This window comes from Prinia subflava, chromosome 23 (genome assembly GCF_021018805.1).
Source record: "Prinia subflava isolate CZ2003 ecotype Zambia chromosome 23, Cam_Psub_1.2, whole genome shotgun sequence".
NCBI lineage: Eukaryota > Metazoa > Chordata > Aves > Passeriformes > Cisticolidae > Prinia > Prinia subflava.
Genome location: NC_086269.1, coordinates 4,173,324 through 4,193,421, shown reverse-complemented (window position 1 = coordinate 4,193,421; position 20,098 = coordinate 4,173,324). Strand labels below are relative to the sequence as shown.

Below are 20,098 nucleotides of genomic sequence, written 5' to 3'. Positions count from 1 at the left end.
ATTTAGCCCAGTCAGGTCACCATCACCCACTCAAGAACTCCACAGTGTTTCAATTCTGCCTTTTCCAAAGCCAGTGTTACAGAGACGTTTATTTGCTTTCTTGCAAAAATTCATAACATTTAAAAATAACAATTACAAATTACAAACACTCTTACCAAAATTCGGAGTGAGAGTAGGTTTAGATTAGGTATTGGGAAAAAATTCTTTATTCAGAGGGTGTTAAGGCCTGGGCACAGATTCACAGAGAAGCTGTGGCTGCCCCATTCCTGGAAGTGTTTAAGGCCAGGTTGGGCAGAGCTTGGAGGAACCTGGTGTAGTGAACCTGTCCCTGCCCATGGCAAGGTTTGGAGCTTGATGATCTTTAAGGTCCCCATTCCGTGATTCTATGAAAACCTCAGACTCTCTCTCAGCTTCCTCCTTACATGAACAGCAGCACAAGTGTGAACCCCCTCCAGCAAAACACTGATCAGGAGCTCTGCACCCTCTGAGGCAGGGAGGTCTCAGCCCTGTGTGGAGGACCCCGTGCTCTCGGCACGATCCTCTGCAGGCTCCCAGTGACCTCCAAGACAGAGTGGAACACGATTCTCACCCTCCCCAGCACCTGCTCAGGAAGTCCCAGCCTCCCCGAGCCAGAGCCTGGTCAAGGTCTGTCCCAAAGGTTTTGTTGCACAACCCGTGGCTGCTTGTGCCTCAGGCTGGGGTTTGGCCAAGGGCAAAGCCACAGCCAGAAAAACTTCAGCACAGCAGTGGCTGTGGCAAAAGATCCCAAATTCGGCAGAAGGAATCACAAACACACACAGAACATCCACAGGAGCTCACTTGAAGGCAGCACCTCACATGATTATCAAGGTGACTCTACATTTTCAACATGTTCTAGTACCTTCTCAGAGGACTCCATAAAAAAGCACAGAGATTTCAGGCTTTGGGATAAGCCCAAAGTGACAACACATTGTAGAGGTAATTATGTAAACATTCATTTTTTGGTGAAGGAAAGCTTTCACCATTGCAGTTTTGTTAAACTAGGAAAGAACCCCCTGTGCTGCAGAACAGCTCTGCAGCAGGGAAGAGAGAAGTTAGAAGTGCTTTGGCCTCGTAATTGGGGAAGCAGAGTCAGAAACCCAACCCAGCAGTGCTCTGGGATGTTCCCTGCAAGGTGACATTACACACTTGGTTCTGTGGAGTACTGGATCCACTCAAGTTTTGCCTCAGCCTCTTGACAACAACCTAGAGAACAGTTTTGCCCTCTCCACAGCACAAACAGGGCACTCCTTCATGCCTTCCTACTGTTCTGAGAAGTTTGATCCGACTGAGCTGTTCACAGTGCAGTGACTGACCCTCCCCAGGCAGCTCTGCTCCAGAACCTGCCCTCACCACACGCCAGCATTGGTAAAGCAGCACTGAAAACCTGCCAAAGGGAACTCAGCTCGTTCCTTGTTCCTCTGCAGGGCCTTGGCTGAGCTGTTTCCCCCTCTGGGGCTCAGTTCCCAACTGTGGAGCAGAGATAAGCAGCTGGAGCATGCTCTGTGCCTGTAGATTTGGGAGGACTTTGCTCAAGGCACGTTCTGTTCCCTGCCAGGATAACTGAACTTTCCAAGCATGTGGCCCTCAGATCTCCTACAGAGAAGCCAATACTGGGCTGCAGCTTCTCCTTGTCACTGTTGTGAGCAAAACACACCTGTGGGCAGCAGTGCAGGTGAGCTGGGAGCAGCAGGCTCAGAGCCTGCTCTCCATGACACTCCAGCTCTCAGCTGCTCCCCTGTGAGCCAGGCTGGGGGGCAGGAAAACAGGGAAACATGGAGACAAGTGTGAGGGAGAACAAGGCCTGTAAGAGGCCAAATTTTTACTGCCAGGAGATGTCATGCAATCTTTTAGGTTGGAAAATTCATTTAAGATCCCAGAGTCCAACCATTAACTCAGCACTGCCAGGTCCATCACTAAACCCATCTTCAGGGGAAGTTGAAGGATGGCCAGAAGCCCCAACACTCAGCAATTCCAGTTTTCCCCACAAGGCCACGTTTTAGTTTCCAGCATTTTAGGATAGCACACAAAAGTAGTATTTAAACACCTAACCAGGAAGAAACGTTTGGCACTGAAATGCCTTGTGCACCTGCTGTGCTGAGGCAAAGATCTCCAACAAACTACCTGCAGGTCAAGTCTCTCCTGCTTCTATTGCCTTTTGAACCCACAGAGAGATTTTAGGTTTCCTTGGCTCTGCATGATGGATAAATTCCCTCCTCAAGTGGCAGGAATTACCTTTTCAGCTCTAGAAAGTGAAGCCATCATTTTATTCTGCAGCTTTAACTGAGCACACAGAAAGAGGATGCAGATCCCCAGACTGTGAAGCCTGCAATGTTCTCTTGTTTGTGCATGATTAAAGCTCAGATCTACCTCTGTAAAGAATTACCATTTACAACTGCTTTATGCCCAGAGGCTGACCAGGAGGTTCTCCATTTACTTTAATAAATAGTTGATAAGAATAAAAGAGGAAAGGCTGGATGCCACCAAACATCAGCTCTCCCCGGTCATTTGCAACATGCCCAAGTGGAGCAGTGACTCAGAAGGTGAGCATTCCTCCCCAGCAGTGGAGAGCCTGCTCAAAGCAAGACGTGGAATTGGGAGTTCAGGCAGTGCTTCACTCCCCTGCCTGTCAAATGAGTCACTTGAATTTCAACAATATTGAAATAGCAGCCTGCATCTCCCAGGCAGCAGCAGCAGGCAGCACGCTACAAGCACAGCACTATCATTTCCATGTTACAAAACGTGCAGGTGTCTCCACTCACACGCACCTGACAGAGCTCTGCAGTTGAGTTTGGATTAGGAAATAACCCACACCGAAAACTCCAAGGACACAGGGCCCACAGCAGGAGCTCAAGCTGCCCCTGCTGCCCTGTGTGCAGTTCACAGGACACTGCTCTGTCACTCCCAATGTCCCCTTGGCAGCTGGCAGGCAGAGCCACAGCAGCCCCAGGGACAGGCACTCCTTATGTAACAGAGGTAAATAAAATGTAAATATTGCTGTGCCTGGGAACACACAGGCTTGGGAGTCAGGACTCGTGTTTGCCAAACAAACAGCTTTCCAAACATCCCCACTCTGCCTGCTGACACTCTCACTGTTCCAGACAGCCCAGTTTGGGACTGCTGCAACTGCTGCATCCAGGGGCACCTCTGCTTTTCACAAGGCCTGGCTCCACTCCAAGAGCAAACTTCCTTTTCTGGCTCAATTCAGAGAATTCAGCCCATCTAGCTGCCGCTTGGAAAGGCCCTGTAGGACACGATGTTCACAAAATTCTGAAACAGTTGGCCTAGACAGTAACAAAAGGAGGATCAAGAGAGCTGAGGAACAAGCTGGCTTGGTGTTCCAGGACAGTGTCCAGTGACCATTTCCACTCCAGCTGCCCTGACCATACGAGGGGCTGATCTGAAATGCTGGCAGTGCTGTTTGGCAGTGCCACGGTTTGTCACACTGCAGACACTTCCCAGCTGTGCCAGGCTGGGGCTCTGCAGCTGATCCAGAGTGGGAAAGTGCCCAACCTCTAACTAACAGAGCCAGTTCTGCTGTTCAGTCACAATCTTCCCAAACAATGCTGCTCACACTGATCACACCACCAAGCAGATGTTTCATTATCTCCCATGCCATTTGCAACTGCAGGACAAGAGCAGGCGGAGTGGGAAGGCAGAACACTGGCAATCACCAGGAGTGCTTTGCAATCAAACAGAATTCAGAGGTGCAAGGCTGAGTGCAAAGACTGCAGAGGGTTTAGTGACCCACTCTGCAAAGCCTTCAACTCAAGAACCCAGACAATTCCTGCTTTTCCTAGCCACAAATCTGAAAAAACACTGACAATTAGCACTGAGATGGCACTTTCAGGAGAGCAGGACTACTTCCAGCTGCAGTTGGCTGGCTGGATGCAAAAGCTGGAAGTATTAGTAAATTAACAGAAAACAGATTACTGGACTTTAAGGCACTTCATTGTCCAGATTTCTTTAAGAAGTATTTTTAAAAAGCACCTTAATATAGAGCATTTGTAATTCACTTTGGAATGAACTGCTCATAGTCAGTGAGGTATCACAGATTTACAGAAAGGAGAATCTTTGAGACTCTCAGATACCCCCTTGCTCCTTTCATCACATTCCAGCCGTTAATTACTCAGCTGCAGAGAGCTCACAGCCCCTGCAGCTCTGCTTGAATCAACCTCTCAGTGACTTTTCTAACAGGGGACAGGCAAGTCACTGCAAAAGGCTGATGCAAGGCACAGTGTCCAGCACAGTGTGGGGACACAGCAGATGTAGAGATAAAAAATAATTAGGTTTTCAAGACATACCATCTGCAAACTGGTTCTGGTTTTGTCTTTGACCTCTATAAAGAGGTAAAGAAAGGAGAGCCCCAGAGCTGAGCTCCTCTCTCCTAATGGGAAACCTGAGCATGGAGCAGAATGAAACACTGCTGCACTGGCACCAGCAATGTCACACAATTTTTCAGGGCGTGTCTCCCTTCCGAAAAAAGTCTTCTACCACCTGATCAAATGTCTGTGAGGAATTCTTTCTTAGGACATTTAAGGGAGTGAGTAAATACTGCTCTGCAAATCCAGTTGCAAGGTGCTCACTGGAAACAGGTGCTGCTCCTGCTGTTCCCACCTGTTCCCCACTCAGCTCTTCCTTCTCACCCCTGTGACTAGTGCAGCCTTCTTTTGAGCAGAGAGCTGGCTCACAGTACTGCTGAGGAACCTTAACATCTGTAAGCGCTTCAGGTTTCTCAGGATTTTTCTCTGGGGACTCATAAACAACCCCTCGGGGCACAGAACACCGCAGGACTCTTTTCCAGAGACTTGTGGGTTTCTGCCCCCTCCTTCGGCTTTGCCGCTGTCCAGACTCTTGCACAGGCTTTGAGCCTTGGAAGTCAGGAAGTACCTGGGGAGCAGAGCTCAGGTATTCCTGAAAGTAAACCTGGCACATGTCACCCTTCACAATGGGAATGATGGAGCAGGGTTTCAACCACTTCACAAACTCGCGCAGCTCCGCAAAGGACGAATGATCAGAGTAGGGGATGGGGTGGATGTTGGGGTGGGTGACCTTCACGGGCCTGCCCGTGGGGATGATGGCAATGGTGGGGTGCAGCGTGTTCCAGGCGATGAGCGTGTCCCGGCGGATCTCGGCGACGTCCACGGCACGGATCCGGCCCGCGCCCTCCTCGGCAGTGAACACATCGGGCAGCTCCAGCAGCCGCATCTGCTCCAGGCGCCAGGGGCTCACCACCACCCACGTGCTGAACTCCCGCGCCAGGTCCACCAGCAGCGTCTCCTTGCCCAGGGTGTACACACCTGCCAGGGGAGCAGCGGCTCAGGGACAGGGCACGGGGACACAGCCCTGGCGGGAGGGAGGGCAGCACTGCACTCACCGATGACCACGTGGTGCTGCGGGTGGGCACGGATGAGGCGGGCAGCCTGGCGGGTGGCCAGCGCCCGCGAGGGCAGCGCCCGCTGCGGGTGGCAGTGGGTGTTGTCCAGGTACAGGCGGTCGATGTGGCGGCCCTTCAGCGCCGGCTCGCCCTGCATGGCACTCGTGTAGCGGAAATCTCCTGCAAGGACAGGGATGGCAGGGCACAGAGAGCATGTGGAGTTTACCTCATTGAGGATATTTCAGAACCATCCGGTCACAATTCTGTGCCATGAGCTCTGGGACAACCCTGCTCGAGCAAGGAGTTGGGACCCAGTGACCCACTGCAGTCCCTTCCAGCCTGACCCATTTTGTGATTGTGGGAACCTGCCCTGTACCTGTGTAGAGGATGGTGCCAAAGGTGCCCTCAAAGAGGAACATAACGGAACCAGGGCAGTGATTGGAGTCGATCAGCGTCACCGTCACCTCATCCACGACATGGCTCTGCCCCACCTCCAGCGGCCGGATCCAGCACATGGGCACCTGCAGGGGCCGAGGTGTGAGGGCTGGACAGGTGATGAGGGTTGGGACAGGCAGGTGGGGATGCACAGGCGATGATGGCCGGGGTGGGTGGGACACACCTACCTGCAGGCGGCGGTGCAGGAGGCGGGCGGTGAGCGGGGAGCAGTACAGCGGGCGGCTCCAGGTGCTGGACAGCCCCACCGTATGGTCCGAGTGCATGTGGGAGAGGAAGAAGAGGCGAGCGCCGGCCGCCTTCCGCAGGCTCCAGAAGTCCACGGCGATGGGGGTCCCAGCCAGCACCGTCCCGCTCATGGCGGGCGGGGACCCCGCGCCCCTCACGCCGGTTTTGGCGGGAAGCGCCGCGCACGCGCAGGCGGCGCGGGGCGGGGCCGGGCCGCGCGCCAGGGGCGGGGCGGGGTCACGCGGGCGGGGGTCACGTGGGCGGGGCGGTGGGGCCGGCGGGCGGCGCCGGGAACGGGACCGGGACCGGCACCTGGGATTGGGATACGGCACCGCATCCTGGGATCCGGGACCGGGACCGCGACGGGGACTTGCGACCGGCACCGGGAGCGCCGCTTAGGAGCAGGACCGGCGCGGGGCCATGCCGTACCTGGGCGGCGAGGAGGCGCAGCGGGAGCTCCGCCGGGCGCTGTCCAACCCGCACGTGCAGGCGGACCCGGTGCGGTACCGCGGCGCCGTGCTGCGCGTGATCCGGTACGGCGGGCGGGCCGGGCGGGGGGCGCGGGGCCGCGCTGAGCCCCGCCGGGCCGCGCTGAGCCCTGTGCCCGCCGCAGGCTGATGGCGCAGGGCGCCGACGTGTCGGGGCTGTTCCCGGAGATGGTGAAGGCGGGCGCGGTGCCGGACGTGGTGCAGAAGAAGCTGGTGTCGTTCTACGTGCGCGCCCAGGCCCCGCGGCAGCCGCAGCTGGCGCTGCTCGCCGTCAACTCCCTGCGCAAGGACTGCGCGCACCCCAGCCCGGCCGTGCGGGGGCTCGCCCTGCGCACCATGTGCGGCCTCAGGTGCGCCGGGGCCGGGGCGGGCCGGGGGCCGTCGCCGGCCGCGGTGCCCCGCTGATGGCCGGCTGCCGTCCCGCAGGATGCCCGGGATCCAGGAGTACCTGCAGCAGCCGCTGGTGAACGGGCTGCGGGACAAAGCGTCCTACGTGCGCAGGGCGGCCGTGCTTGGCTGTGCCAAGATGGTGAAGCTGCAGGGGGATTGCGAAGTGGGTGAGTGGCGGTGGCACGGCCGCCGGGGGCTGTGTTGGGGATGCGCGTTCAGGCTCTAGGGCTGTCCCGGGGTCCCTGCGCGGCCCCTGTGTTCTCGTAGCTGCAGGGCAGAAAGAGAGAGAGCAGAGGGTGATTAATGAAAGACTGAGCAAATTGGGGTTGTTCAGTCTGGAGAAGGGAAGGCTCCGGGGAGACCTGGTTGTGGCCTTCCAGAACCTGAAGGGAGCCTGCAAGAGAGCTGGACAGGGACTTTGGAGACGGGCATGGAGTGACAGGACAAGGGGGAATGGCTTTAAACTTAAAGAGAGCAGATTTAGGATTTTAGGAAGGAATTCTTCCCTGTTAGGGTGGGCAGACCCTGGCACAGGGTGCCCAGAGAAGCTGTGGCTGCCCCTGGATCCCTGGCAGTGTCCAAGGCCAGGCTGGACAGGGCTTGGAGCAGCCTGGGACAGTGGGAGGTGTCCCTGCCATGGCAGGGGTGGCACTGGATGATCTTTAAAGCCCATTCCAACCCATAACATTCTGTGATTCAGTGATTCAACGATTTTGTTCCATCCTCAGTCTCTGATCAGCCAGGGGCCACCGTGACCCACACAGACCCTCAGGGAAAAGCTGTGCCAAGGGCAGGTGTTCCTGTAGAGCTCAAAGTTTTGTTGATCCCTTCTCCCAGTTCAAGCCACGTCCTTTTTTTTTGTGATAAATACTTTCATACAGTGATTAAAATGCAGTGTGCCCACAGATGTTGATGGCAGGAGCTCTGTGCTTTGCAGATGGTGCTCTGGTGAACGAGCTCTACAGTTTGCTTCGTGACCAGGACCCCATTGTGGTTGTAAACTGCCTGAGAGCCTTGGAAGAGATCTTGAAGAAGGAGGGAGGTGTTGTCATCAACAAACCCATTGCCCATCATCTCCTCAACAGGTTTGTTTCCTTTAGTATTCCGATGGTGCTGGAGGCTTCTCCCGTTCTCATGTTTTCTATGCAGAGAGGCAGTTTCTGGGGGGACATAACCCTCTGTGACCTCTTGTCATGTACCCAGAGATGGAGGTGGTCATCCTAAGATAAACTAAACCACTTCAGGCTAAGGTCTTAAGAGAAATCTGGGATGCCCTGCTCTTCCAGGGAGCCTTTGCCTCAGCTGGTGGTTTGGTTTGTAATGTGATGAGACTTCTGGGGTGTTTTCAGTGATAATACACACGATTTCTGTGGGACAGGTATGTTCTAGTGTGTCTCTCCAGATCCTTTGAAAGATATATGACTGAGGTGCTTGAAGAATTTAGTTTTTCTGCAGGTAATTCTACGTGATCTAGGGATGGAGGGGTATTGCTCTGCCCAGGGTTCTTGTCAGTATTGCTGCCTGGTGTAAACACCAGCAAAACTGCACGTGACTGATACTGAGTTAATAACTGGGCAGTTCTCTTGTGATAAAACTGTGGCACCCACTTGGTTGGGAACAGAGGCCGTAAGGAGGTCGGAGCTGAGGCCTCTGCTCTCCTGTTCCTGCCCTCCCTGACTGTGTGCCCTGTGCTCCTGGCAGGATGCCTGACCTGGATCAGTGGGGGCAGAGCGAGGTGCTCACCTTCCTGCTGCGCTACAAACCCCGCAGCGAGGACGAGCTCTTCGACATCCTCAACCTGCTCGACGGCTACCTCAAGAGCAGCAGCCCCAGCGTGGTGATGGCAGCCACCAAGCTGTTCCTGGTGCTGGCCAGGGAGTACCCAGATGTGCAGGCAGATGTGCTGGTGCGGGTGAAGGGCCCGCTGCTGTCTGCCTGCACCTCGGAGAGCAGGGAGCTCTGCTTCACCGCACTCTGCCACGTGCGCCAGATCCTCAGGAGCCTGCCCGGCCACTTCAGCAGCCACTACAAAAAGTTCTTCTGCTCCTACTCGGAGCCCCACTACATCAAATGCCAGAAGATGGAGGTGCTGTGTGAGCTGGTGAACGATGAAAACGTGCAGCAGGTGCTGGAGGAGCTGAAGGGTTACTGCACGGACGTGTCGGAGGAGCTGGCGCAGGCAGCGATCTTTGCCATAGGTGAGAGCTGTGCTTGGCTTGGTGCAGCCCTGCACCTTTCAGGGGGGCTGTTCTCTGCTGAAGGGAGCCTGGACAAGCACCAGATCACCCCTCTGTGCTGCAGCAGCATGGACACCAACCTGCCCAGGAGTGCTTTGTGTCAGAGTGTCTCTGAAGCACTGATTATTTCAGAAGTCCTGGCACTGAGCTGCTTCAGGTTGTGCAGAAAGTCCTTGAATCTCATGCTCTAGAGAAAATGTGTCATTTCATCTTGTTAATGAGGCTCAGAGTGTTCAGTGAAGCTGTGCAGGGGGTGGAGGAGCTCTAATATGTCCTTGTTCTTTGAGTTTTGATGGGGGCAGAGTTGATAGTTTTGGTTTTGTGAGCTTTAAAAATAGGTGAATTATTACAGTATTCATAAGGAGAAAATTTGGGATGATAAAAGGCTTTTTTTAATGTATTACATTTAAGGAAAGTTCAGAAATCTTCTAAAGCATGGCTTCAAAAAAAGAACATGTCCCTGGCATGGAGAACAAGCTCATTTGGCCACACTTTCAGAAATGGTAGTCAGAAGGGAAAGGAAGGAGAATATTTCTTTAAAGCCAGTTTGTGATTAGTAGCTGGCTCATGATTCCTGTTTCACTCTGATAGAAGGTTGATTTTTATATCTTTTTGGCATCCTTGCAGCCAATATCGCCAGGACATACACAGAGCAGTGTGTGGGGATTCTGACAGAGCTCCTGGGGCTCCAGCAGGAACACATCACCTCAGGTAACCACTGCAGGCTGCTGCCTGTTCTGTGCTCTCAGGAGTTCCCCTTGCTGGGGCTCATGATCCCAAACCCAACACCCTCAAAGGCACTTGGCTTTCAGTTTAATTGGCACCTTCAGGTGGAAGTTTTCCAGGTGGATTGAGGGGTGTAAAGTGTGTTCCTTCTGCAGGAACTGCTCTGTGGGAAAGGGGAAGATGGTTGTAGCTGTGTTCATGCTTCTTTCTGGCTGCCACCTGCTGACTCAGGGAATGAAGGGCTCAGCAGAGACATTTTACTCTCTGTATGAGAGCCAAGATGATTAACAGACCTTTTAAATCTCTGTGATTTCTGCTCCTCACATAATAGTCTGATTCAGTTGTACCCAAGCTTCCTTTTTTCTCTTCTGCCCTCAGATCCACCTTCACATCACTGCTGCTCCTGCTGTTCCCTTTTAAGTGATCTTGCTCTCAGATTTGAAAACCACACACTTGCACTCAGCTGTTGAATTCCATCTCAGGAGCTGTTGGTGTTTCTGAGTGGGCAGCAAAACCTTTAAAGTTTTGACCTAAAGTTCACAAGCCTCGTTTTGAATCGAGGTCAGTTTTGTCATTCTGACCTCGTGTGTCTGAAGCATCATGAGTCAGAGGCTTTTTAAAGGCTGGCAGTGGTCAGAAGAGAGGCTGCTCTCCAGCAGAGGAACCATCTGAGGCCTCAGTGATTTATTTTAGACCTTGTGCAGCTTTGCTCTGACAAATGCAGTGTCATGGGATTGGGAAGGAGGATGCCTCAAATCACAGTCACAGGCAGGGCACTGACCCTCCTGGCTGATATATGCAAAGCCCCTTGAGTGGGGGCATTTGAAATGATTTTTTTTCCCCCTAGTGTTTTTTATAACTCTTGGGGGATGCTGATAACTTGTTTTCCTCACAGCTGTGGTCCGTGCTTTCCGGGACCTGGCCTGGCTGTGTCCCCAGTGCACGGATGCCGTGTGCCAGGCGCTGCCTGGCTGTGAGGACACCATCCAGGACAGCGAGGTGAGGGGGCAGTGCTTGGGGGTGGATGGGCAAGGACTGTTCATCTTCCCTTGGCCTTGAGATTGGGGGCAGGAATCAGAAACCCTCAGGTTTGTTCTCTTGGCATGCTTATTTCACACCAGCATGTGGCACACAGCAGCTGTTTGCTGGTGTTCCTGTGGTTCCTTCAGGGCAAACAAGCGCTGGTCTGGCTGCTGGGCACGCACGGGGAGAAGATCCCAAACGCTCCCTATGTCCTGGAGGACTTTGTGGAGAACGTGAAGTCCGAGGCGTTCCCGGCAGTGAGGATGGAGCTGCTGACGGCGCTGCTGCGGCTGTTCCTGGCCCGGCCCGCTGAGTGCCAGGACATGCTGGGCAGGCTGCTCTACTACTGCATAGGTGGGTTCCTGTCCTCACAGGCTGCCAGGGACTGCTCTGGCTGTGTCCCCAGGCTGTGGCAGTGTCCTGCCTCTGAGGAGGCTGCCCAGGCTGGCAGGGTCAGGTGTTCCATGCCTTAGGTTGCTGTCTGGCCCCTGGCTGGCTGGTGAGTGTTACAGAGTCATGGGATCACAGAGTCACTGGGTTGGAAGAGACCTTCAAGATCATCGAGTCCAACCCAGCCCTAGCACCTCAACTAAACCCTGGCACCAGTGCCACATCCAGGCTTTGTTTAAACACATCCAGGGATGGTGACTCCACCACCTCCCCGGGCAGGGCCATTCCAGTACTTTATCATTCTCTCTGTGAAAAGCTTCTTTCTTACATGCAACCTCTATTTCCCTTGGTGCACCTTGAGGCTGTGTCCTCTCGTTCTGTCAGTTGCTACAGAAAGAGCCCAACCCCACCTGAGCACAGCCACCTTTCAGGGAGTTGTAGAGTGATAAGGTCACCTCTGACTCTCCTTTTCTCCAGGCTGAACATCCCCAGCTCCCTCAGTCGTTCCTCACAGGGTTTGTGTTCCAAGCCCCACACCAGCCTCATTACCCTCAGAATGGTTTGGGTGGGAAGGGATCTTTAAGAGCATCCAGTTGCACCCCCTGTCCTGAGCAGGGACACCTTCCCTGTCCAGCCTGGCCTTGGACACTTCAAGGACCCAGAGACAGCCACAGCTTCTCTGGGTGCCCTGTACCAGGGCCTCACCATCCTCACAGAGAATTCCCTCCCAATATCCCATCTCACCCTGCCTCCTGTTAGTTTAAAACCATTCCCCCTTATCCTTTTGCTCTCTGCCTGCAAGCAGGCTTGCACTGAATCCCTGAAAGTCTGTTTTTAATAATGAAGTGTTAGTACTCTGGGGAAATGTGGCTGATGGAACTCTCCCTGAATTGCATCTGTGGTTCCCAGAGGAGGAGCAGGACATGGCCGTACGGGACCGGGGGCTGTTCTACTATCGCCTGCTGCAGTCCGGGGTGGAGGAGGTGAAGCGGGTCCTGTGCAGCCCCAAGTCTGACCCCTCCCTGGGGCTCCTGGGGGACCAGAGCAAGCAGCCTGTCAATGCCTGGGCTTCGGACTTCAACACCCTGGCCACGGTTTATGGCAGGGAGCGCTGGGCACTCGCCACTGCCCAGCAGCCTGTGGAAGCCTCTTACTCCTGCTCTCCTTGTGCTGACTCCAGGAGCAGAGACACAGGTAAACCTGCCCCACCTTCCTCTGGGAGCCATCCTCCCCTTGCCAGCAGATCACAGAATCCCAGAAGGGTTTGGGTTGGAAGGAGCCTTGAAATTCCTCCTGTTCCACCCCTGCCGTGGGCAGGGATTTTCCACTGTCCCAGGCTGCTCCAAGCCCCATCCAGCCTGGCCTTGGACACTTCCAGGGATCCAGGGGCAGCCACAGCTGCTCCGGGCAGCCAGGATGTTCTCCCGTGGGTTTGTTTGGAAGAAGGTCAGGGTGCTTTGGGAATTTGGTGTTCTGATCACCTTGTGCAGTGTGTGGCTGGTCACTCACTAGCCCGGGGAGTGCTGCTGGTGGCACTGGGATTCCAGCCTTCCTCTCCATCAGATGGGCTTTGTGGAGCTGGGAGCTGCATGTCACGTGTTTGTGCTTTCATTTCAGTGTCTCTGGTTTCTGAAGGGAATAAGGAAGTCCTTGAGGTTCATCCTGATACCCCGATGTCTGAAGGGGATAAAGAACTCCTCAAGGCTCATCCTGATGCAGGCAGCCTGAGCTTGATTCCTGATGTTTCCCTGACTGCAGAACAGTTTGAGAAGACCTGGCTGAGCCTGGACACGAGCTGCCAGCTCTCCCTGCCCTGGTGTGGGCCTGTCCATGCAGACACCATCCAGACAGCCCTTCGTGTTGTGCACATCCACACCATTGCCATGAGCAAAGCTGGAGCCCAGCCCTGGAAAGCTTATCTGAGTGCCCAGGATGACTCAGGCTGCCTCTTCCTCACAGAGCTCCTGCTTGAGACAGCTAATTCAGAGCTGCAGGTTTCAGTGAAGCAAAATGAAGCAAAGCCAGAGGCACTGCAGTGCTTCATCTCAGCCTTGAGGACAGTTCTGGAGGCAGTGGCTGGACTGGAGTCTTGACTGGTCCGTGCTCCCAGCAGGATGCATGCACAGGGAACAGGAAAAGTTGATTTCTCTGGCTTCTTTTGCCATGCTCAGTGCTGGTTTGGTAGTTTTAAACTGCAGAGTTTCCAGGAAAGCCCCGGTGCTGTGGGGGAAGCTGGGGCTGGGGATCAGGGCAGGGTGAAGCCTCTGCCCTCCCGCTGGGCTGGGGACAGGACAGGGTCACTCTGGTGTGAGTCACAGGGCTGGTGGCACCCGTGGTGGTTGTCATGAGGCACAAATGTCACTGATGGAACCAGAACTGAGCAGAATTCAGGGGTGTGTTTTGGAGAGGTTTTTTCCTGAGAATTATAAATAAATAAATAAAACCACACAAACCCCCCCAAACAAATCAAAAAAACACCAGAGGCACCAGTACTCTGCCACTTCTCTCACATCAAGAGGAACAATGCAGTGAGGAGATGATATTTCATTCTTGGCTCCCTTTACATTTGTTTTAATTTGTTGTCTGATTTCAGTAGCAGCTTCACTTGGGGGTGAACAGAGCTCTGCTGTGCCAGAGGAGGGTGGGCAGGGTACGTGCTGCTCACTGGAACCAGCGTGTTCCTCTTCCAAGAGACAGACACGGGTTTTTAGTTGAAATGTGTTACTGAGGTGAGAATTGCCCTCTGAAGTACCCCCAGCTCCCTGTGCTGTTGCCAAGCTCCTTGATGGAGGGTGAGGTACACAGTGAGATTGACCTAAGAGGGCTTTAGGGTACTCTGTGAGGAGCACAAGCTTCTTTTAACCCTATTCTGCCAGATTTCTTGTAATTTTTGATTTCTTTGAATGACTTGATTGTACCTTCAGATGGCACTATGTCTTCCATGCACTTCACTGAAATCCTGTCACTGTTAAACAGAATTCTGCTTTTCCTAATAAAGACACAAATCATTCTTGGCTGATTTCTGGAGTTTCTTGTTCCTTCAACCCTCAGGACTGTGGATGGAGTGATCTGATCACTGCTGTGGATCAGGGCAGCTCTGCAGCCCCACTCCTGTGTCCAACAGGGCTTTTCTCTCTGACCTTCCTTGAAGCAAAGCTTTAAGGATCAACTGGGCAATAAGGTGACTCAGGTGACTCCAAGGCTTATTTCTGCAAAATTAGCATTTGATGTTTAAGACTAAGAGTGATTAGCAGCCCTTTGCCTTTTAGCTACTGAATAGAGGAATCCTGGAGCTGCTCTGTACCCATCTGCAAGAAAACACAGAAAGGGACACATGGAATGGCCCTAGTTACAGTCAGGGGGAGAATCAGACTTGGTTCAATGAGTCTGAAGCCTTTGTGCAACACATGAGGTACTGGAAATATGGAAGATAGGACTCTCATATGTATTGGGGGATGGTTTTGGTTGAAAATTGTTGGTTTTAGCTTAGTTTTGTTTAGCTTTCCCTACTTCATGCAGAGAAGATGGATGGCCTTCCAGAACTGTGCTCTCTTGCCTCCTCTTCCCACCTGGGAATGGCCTCCCCTTTGCTTATGGGGCTTTTCAAGTGTTGCACAGTGAGAGAAGTGAATCAGGCTGGCATCATTAATTTGACTTCTGTAGTTTGCTGGAGTCAGATGTGACTCTCTCTTTTGGCAAAAGCCATGAGATGTGGGGAATGGTGGCTGGAAGAGTTGACCTGGAGCACGTGGATGGTTTTTCTCTGGAAGTCACACAGTCCAGGGCAGTAACACTCGTTTGGGTGTCAGCATCTGCCTGAAGGATTCCTTCGAAATATTTTACAGCTAATGGGGAAAGCAGACCAGAACTTCCATCCCTGAAAAGTGTCCAAGGCCAGGTTGGATGAGCTTGGAGCAACCTGGGATAGTGGAAGGTGTCCCTGCCCATTAAGATGACCTTTAAGGTCCCTCCCAACACAAACTGTTCTTTCTACATTAAAAGCATGAAGGGAAACTGTGGCCTTTCCATGCTGTTTTATGGACTCTTCCAGTCACATTCCAGGTTTGAAGCCTTTCTGGTGAAGCACAGCCCCTTGTGATGTGAATGCTCCACAGCTGACCTCCGGGTGCCCCTGGCAGTGATGGCTGGACAGGGTGCTGAAGGAATTGGGGTGGTGGGGGGTTTGGACCAGTGTCCAGCCTGTCCCTACCCTTGTCCTGGGTGCTGCCCACCCCGTGCCAGGTGGGGCTGGTTTGAACAGAGGCTGCCAGGGCCCCGTGCCGCCTGTTCTGTTGTGCTGTTTGACCAGGATTATCTGCTACGCACTAATTTCCTTTGGGGCTGTGATGAAGTCAGAAAACCACAGGCAGCGCTCCCCGCCGGTGCCTTCCGCTGCGGATCATTTGACATGTCCCTTCCCAGGAGGGCCAGGCCAGGCACGCTCCAGCTCCGGCACCATGGACCAGAGGGGGATCCTGCTGCAGAACCTGGAGAGGGCCCAAGGCAAGAAGCTCAGCCCAGGAGAGTTTGCAGAGGAATTTTTGGTGAGTTCACTCAAGGCTTGGCTCAGCGTTTCGGCTCATTGCGCAGGGAATCGCTCGGTCACCTCTCAAACCTGTGACAGTGAGATTTTCTAGGCGTTTTATAGCAGACACCCAGAAGTGAACTGGGCTGAGAGGAATGTAAAGACATGATAGGAATTTAATAGTTTGCATTTGAACTGTTTGCTTTTTAACTAATTACCCGAGTGCTTCCTGTTTTCTGCTCGGTGAATGCACTTGTGGGGACACGGTTTCACTTTGCCTGGTAACAGATCTGGGGGGACAGGGAGGAATGTGGAGCCTCTGCCCCTTCTCCCCATTGCAATCTGTTAGACCTGTGGCACACGAGTTCCTGCCAGGAACCTGGACTTAGCTTGTCCTCGTTTCTATAGAGCACAGGCTGCCCAAGGCAGCTGTGGGTGCCCCATCCCTGGAAGTGCCCAAGGCCAGGTTGGACAGGGCTTGGAGCAACCTGGGTCAGTGGAAGGTGTCCCTGCCCATGGCAGGGGTGGGATGAGATGAGCTCTAAGGTCCCTTCCAACCCAAACCATTCTGAGATCTGGGATCTCTGTGCTCTACATCCAGCAGTGCTCCTGGCCCCTCCTGGAAACTGTTTTCTTTTTCCTCAAGACAAAAGCTGCACAAAATGCTGATGGCTCCCGCCACCCCCTGTGCTCTGCACTGAATTTGTGAGCTCTCTGATAATTTTTTTTTGTTTGGGTGCCAGGGGTGAGGCTCAGATGCCAATGCACCATCTCATGGCTATGGCTGGTGGCTGGAGGTGGCTCTTGGTGTATCAGCTGGAGGCAGGTGGCTCTGACGGGCTGTCTGGGCTGCTCTGGAAGCAGTGACATTGCCCAGCTTTCACAGACATGGAGAAGGGTAAAACTGGTACCTCTGTGAGATCTGAGATGTGTCAAACACTGGGTTGACCCTGGCAGTGGGCTCAGGGTTACTGAGGGGTGTCCACAAGCTCCAGCCCTGCTCTGTCGCACCAGCAAAATCTGGCACTTCAAACACTCGGGGAAAGCTGAGTGTTTGGTTTCCAGGTGTCTGGGGTGGAGGGAAGTGATTAATCTGAGCCTGCAGTGACAGTCTGTTGTTCCATGGAACAAAGTGCTGTCACAGCCTGCTGAGTTTCCCCTCTCTCTGCCGGGGTGTCTGTGTGGGGCAGCGAGCTCTGAGCCCTGGTGCTCAGGCTGGCTCCAGCAGCCTGATGTATTAACTTCTGATCAAAATGGCAGGTGGAAATGGTCATGGCTGCATTTCCTGTATGGGATAAGGTTTTCTCAGAGTGACCTGATTTGTGGCCACTTTTGCAAGACAGTGGCCTCAGCAGTCCATTGTGCTGGCTTCTGTTTCCAAACGTGATAGAAACAGTCAGTGCCATTCCTCCACCCCAATTCCTGCCCTCTCCTTGTGGGACCAAGCATTTTAAGTGCAGATTGTGGTGATGTTAACTATGAATGATAGGGATTTTGTCAGAGTCCCCTTTTTTCCCTCTGTGCAGTCTCACACCTGCACACTGCCCAGGCTCCCCAGGGAATGGCCGCAGCCTCGAGGCTGCCAGAGCTCCAGGAGTGTTTGGACACTGCTCTCAGACACAGGGTGGGATTTTGGGATGTCTGTGCAAGGAGTTAGACTCAATGATTCCTGTGGGTCCCATCCAGCCCAGGATATTCCGTGGTTCTGTGATTCCCATTTCCTTTTTCATACCTAGACATTTCCCAAGCGGTTTTGTGTCAGATTATTCAGGGACAGAGAAGTCAGATGAGTCAGGGCCTTGGCTCTGGGAAGACTGGCTTTAGTATGGAGTGATGCCCCTTCCATGAAAGGTTTCCCTGGAAGCTGGGGGTGCACTGGAAGGAGGGAGGATGTGACCAACACCAGAATTGCTCAGAAGGTTACAGGGCCGTGGCTACAAAACCCACCCTACTCCCATAATTTCTATCCCATTGCGTCTGCCCCATGTTATTAATTAATAGAGACTGGACATATGGACTGTCCTGAGCCTCCTGTACCTCCCCCCTGACTCATTCCATCAGATCTCTGAGATTTGACATCTATTGTTGCTGAATTTAGTGTTTTAAAACTGCAGTTTGATATTGAAACCCAGCAACCTGGACACAAAAATATGAAAGAAAAAATACAGTGAGAATGGTGCTTCTGCAGCTGACGGTAAAAAATAGTGTGTGTTATTTAGAAGTTGGTGGCAGTGAAATAAAATTCTATGCTTTGCCAGGAGAAAGATGCTTTAACTCTCTGTGAGTGCTGCAGCTTTATCCTGAAAATGAAAGAGATGAGAGATTTGCAGTCCCAAGGGTCTGTCCCAGGACTCCTTCCCTTTCATCAGTCCATGGAGCCACTCTGCTCCAGTTGCTTGTGCTCCCTCAGTGACTTAAGCATCACTGCTTCCAGCTAGAGACAGGAACATCTCTACCAAAGTGAGAAAAATCAATAGAGTTACCTGTCTTTTCTGGTGTCATTTGTTGAAGGTTCTTTGATGTTGTCACTCCTCTGATCTGGGTGCCATTTGTACTGAGAGTGGCTCCCCTGAGCCTCACTCTCTTGTGAGGGCGATGCTTTGTGTCGCTTCACAAGCCGACGTGTGGGCACTGCCTCAGCACACACTTTCCATTCTTCACAAGCCTGTGCTGGGGCTCTCAGGTGGTTCTGTCTCTATTCTTGCTCTCAGCAAAGCCACTCAGGAAAGAATTAATGGTGCCAGCCTGGCTTTGTGGTAGCAGTGTGACCCCTCAAGACCTTCATGTGCTCTCTAGTAGCGCGCTGGCTGTAGCACGTCTGCTGCAATTTGTTCCACTCTTTTATCACAGAAGCTGAAGAGACAGTCAACAAAGTACAGATCGGATAAAATCTACCCTACAGCAGCGTCTGAGCAGCCAGAGAACCTCAAGAAGAACAGATACAAGGACATCTTACCTTGTAGGTTGGAAATGGCATGTGCTCTACTCAGCCTTTAGTTTTTCTTGCTTTTCTTGTTCTCACCCTGTGGTGCCTGCCTGCACAGTTGTTGTATGGGAGCATCTCACTGCTGTCTGTTGGCTTTGAGTCCTGCTGTTCAGACTGTGATATTTCTACAGACAGAGGAACTTCTATTCACTAGCAAATACATCCTTCAGTGATCATCCTTGCAAACTTTCTGGTTAGCACTGCAACCCTCTGCATCCAGTGGCTTTGGGACAGCGATGTCTCCGTGATGTACAAAGCAGACAACAGCCAAACCCTGCTGTGCTTTGTCTTGGCTTGGTGCAGTGCTCTCCAAAGAACATTGTCCAAGGGTCAGAGCAGAGTCTCTTTCCAACCTGGCAAAGAAAGTAAATCACAAAGTCATTAAGGTTGGAAAAGGCCTCCAAGATCAAGCCCAGCTTTCAAACCTTTGTATCTAACCCCACAGAGCTGGTTTGAGCCTGGAGTGTGGTTAGGTGGTTTTGGGCCTGGCTTGCTGCACGGTCAGAGGGGATCAGTGCTGCACTGGGGTAGTGGCAGCACCTGCAGCTCTCCCCTAAAACCTCCCTCAGTCTCCAAGAGGCTCTTGTCCATCTCCTGTGTGTGTAGGCAGCAGGGCTGTGGGAGGGACATCAGCTGCTTGCACAGCCACCCACCCGCCCTGGATGAGCTCTGTGACGTGAAGGCTCCCCCAAAGGCCCTTGTGCTGCCCTCCAAGGGCTCAGTGACCATGGACAGACACTGACTCTTCCCCTGCTTTTGCAGTTGACCACAGCCGAGTGAAGCTGTCCCTGATTACTTCGGACACAGATTCTCATTACATCAACGCCAACTTCATCAAGGTTTGCCTCTTTTGTGGCATTTTGTCCTGCACAGGTGTTGGTGGTGCCATCTCAGTGGGTTGTGCCAGGAGGAGCAGGTCGGGGGCTCTGGTGAACCAAAGGGCTCTGCAGCAGTTTCTGGGCTGTGCTCAAGGATAACTGATGTAAGAAGATGAGTGAGCCCTCCAGAAACCCCCCGTGCAGCACAGAGGCATTGGGCTACCGGGCAAGGGACACACTCAGGGGTGGAACAGTTTGTGGTTCACAGCCCCAACTTCCTTGTCGCCGCTGCTGCCTTTGGTGGGTGACAGTGGTGCAAAACTGCCTGTGGCCAGAGTCACCTGGGCTGGAACCAGTGCAGAGGCAGGAAGCCTTGCAGTGCTGCATGCCTGGGACCCGCTGCTGGGGGGAGATCAGTGTGGGACATTGCTCCAGACAC

General features: G+C 53.2%; 3 protein-coding genes and 1 long non-coding RNA gene across 5 annotated transcripts in view; 2 read left to right on the top strand and 2 right to left on the bottom strand.

Moving 5' to 3' along the window:
* Nucleotides 1–63: 63 nt before the first annotated feature.
* On the bottom strand, nucleotides 64–6,333 carry DCLRE1B (DNA cross-link repair 1B). The gene is made up of 4 exons (XM_063418426.1): nucleotides 6,019–6,333; nucleotides 5,772–5,916; nucleotides 5,396–5,575; nucleotides 64–5,318 (listed from the first exon to the last, which is right to left on the bottom strand). Exons 1-4 carry the CDS (start codon nucleotides 6,205–6,207, stop codon nucleotides 4,477–4,479), a joined length of 1,356 nt encoding a protein of 451 aa, XP_063274496.1. The 5' UTR covers nucleotides 6,208–6,333; the 3' UTR covers nucleotides 64–4,476.
* A 23-nt stretch (nucleotides 6,334–6,356) lies between these two features.
* Nucleotides 6,357–14,349, top strand: AP4B1 (adaptor related protein complex 4 subunit beta 1). The gene is made up of 10 exons (XM_063418424.1): nucleotides 6,357–6,609; nucleotides 6,690–6,914; nucleotides 6,991–7,121; nucleotides 7,892–8,039; nucleotides 8,656–9,152; nucleotides 9,819–9,902; nucleotides 10,813–10,916; nucleotides 11,087–11,294; nucleotides 12,240–12,524; nucleotides 12,948–14,349. Exons 1-10 carry the CDS (start codon nucleotides 6,497–6,499, stop codon nucleotides 13,421–13,423), a joined length of 2,271 nt encoding a protein of 756 aa, XP_063274494.1. The 5' UTR covers nucleotides 6,357–6,496; the 3' UTR covers nucleotides 13,424–14,349.
* LOC134561433 (uncharacterized) overlaps nucleotides 7,095–20,098 on the bottom strand; it is a 27,302-nt gene continuing 14,298 nt past the window's right edge. Inside the window, exons 2-4 of one of the 2 annotated variants that reach the window (XR_010082913.1) lie at nucleotides 18,812–19,194; nucleotides 18,339–18,708; nucleotides 7,095–7,221 (exon numbers count right to left, since the gene is read on the bottom strand). This is a non-coding gene — a long non-coding RNA (uncharacterized LOC134561433). Of the gene's footprint in view, nucleotides 7,222–15,867; nucleotides 18,709–18,811; nucleotides 19,195–20,098 lie in introns of those variants that run through there. The other variant, XR_010082912.1, reaches the window with a different exon arrangement.
* The window catches only part of PTPN22 (protein tyrosine phosphatase non-receptor type 22), an 18,694-nt gene continuing 14,272 nt past the window's right edge, over nucleotides 15,677–20,098 (top strand). The window contains exons 1-3 of the mRNA XM_063418423.1: nucleotides 15,677–15,874; nucleotides 18,706–18,814; nucleotides 19,604–19,680. Of these exons, the coding sequence (XP_063274493.1) occupies nucleotides 15,677–15,874; nucleotides 18,706–18,814; nucleotides 19,604–19,680 (384 nt within the window). The remainder of the gene's footprint in view (nucleotides 15,875–18,705; nucleotides 18,815–19,603; nucleotides 19,681–20,098) is intronic.

Coding starts and splice junctions, on each gene's coding strand:
- AP4B1 (XM_063418424.1), top strand. CDS start 6,497: ATGCCGTACCTGGGCGGCGAGGAGGCGCAGCGGGAGCTCCGCCGGGCG. Junction 8,040..8,655: donor GCCCATCATCTCCTCAACAG/GTTTGTTTCCTT, acceptor TGCTCCTGGCAG/GATGCCTGACCTGGATCAGT. Junction 12,525..12,947: donor CTCCAGGAGCAGAGACACAG/GTAAACCTGCCC, acceptor CTTTCATTTCAG/TGTCTCTGGTTTCTGAAGGG.
- DCLRE1B (XM_063418426.1), bottom strand. CDS start 6,207: ATGAGCGGGACGGTGCTGGCTGGGACCCCCATCGCCGTGGACTTCTGG. Junction 5,917..6,018: donor TCCTGCACCGCCGCCTGCAG/GTAGGTGTGTCC, acceptor CGGCCCCTGCAG/GTGCCCATGTGCTGGATCCG. Junction 5,576..5,771: donor TGGCACCATCCTCTACACAG/GTACAGGGCAGG, acceptor CTGTCCTTGCAG/GAGATTTCCGCTACACGAGT.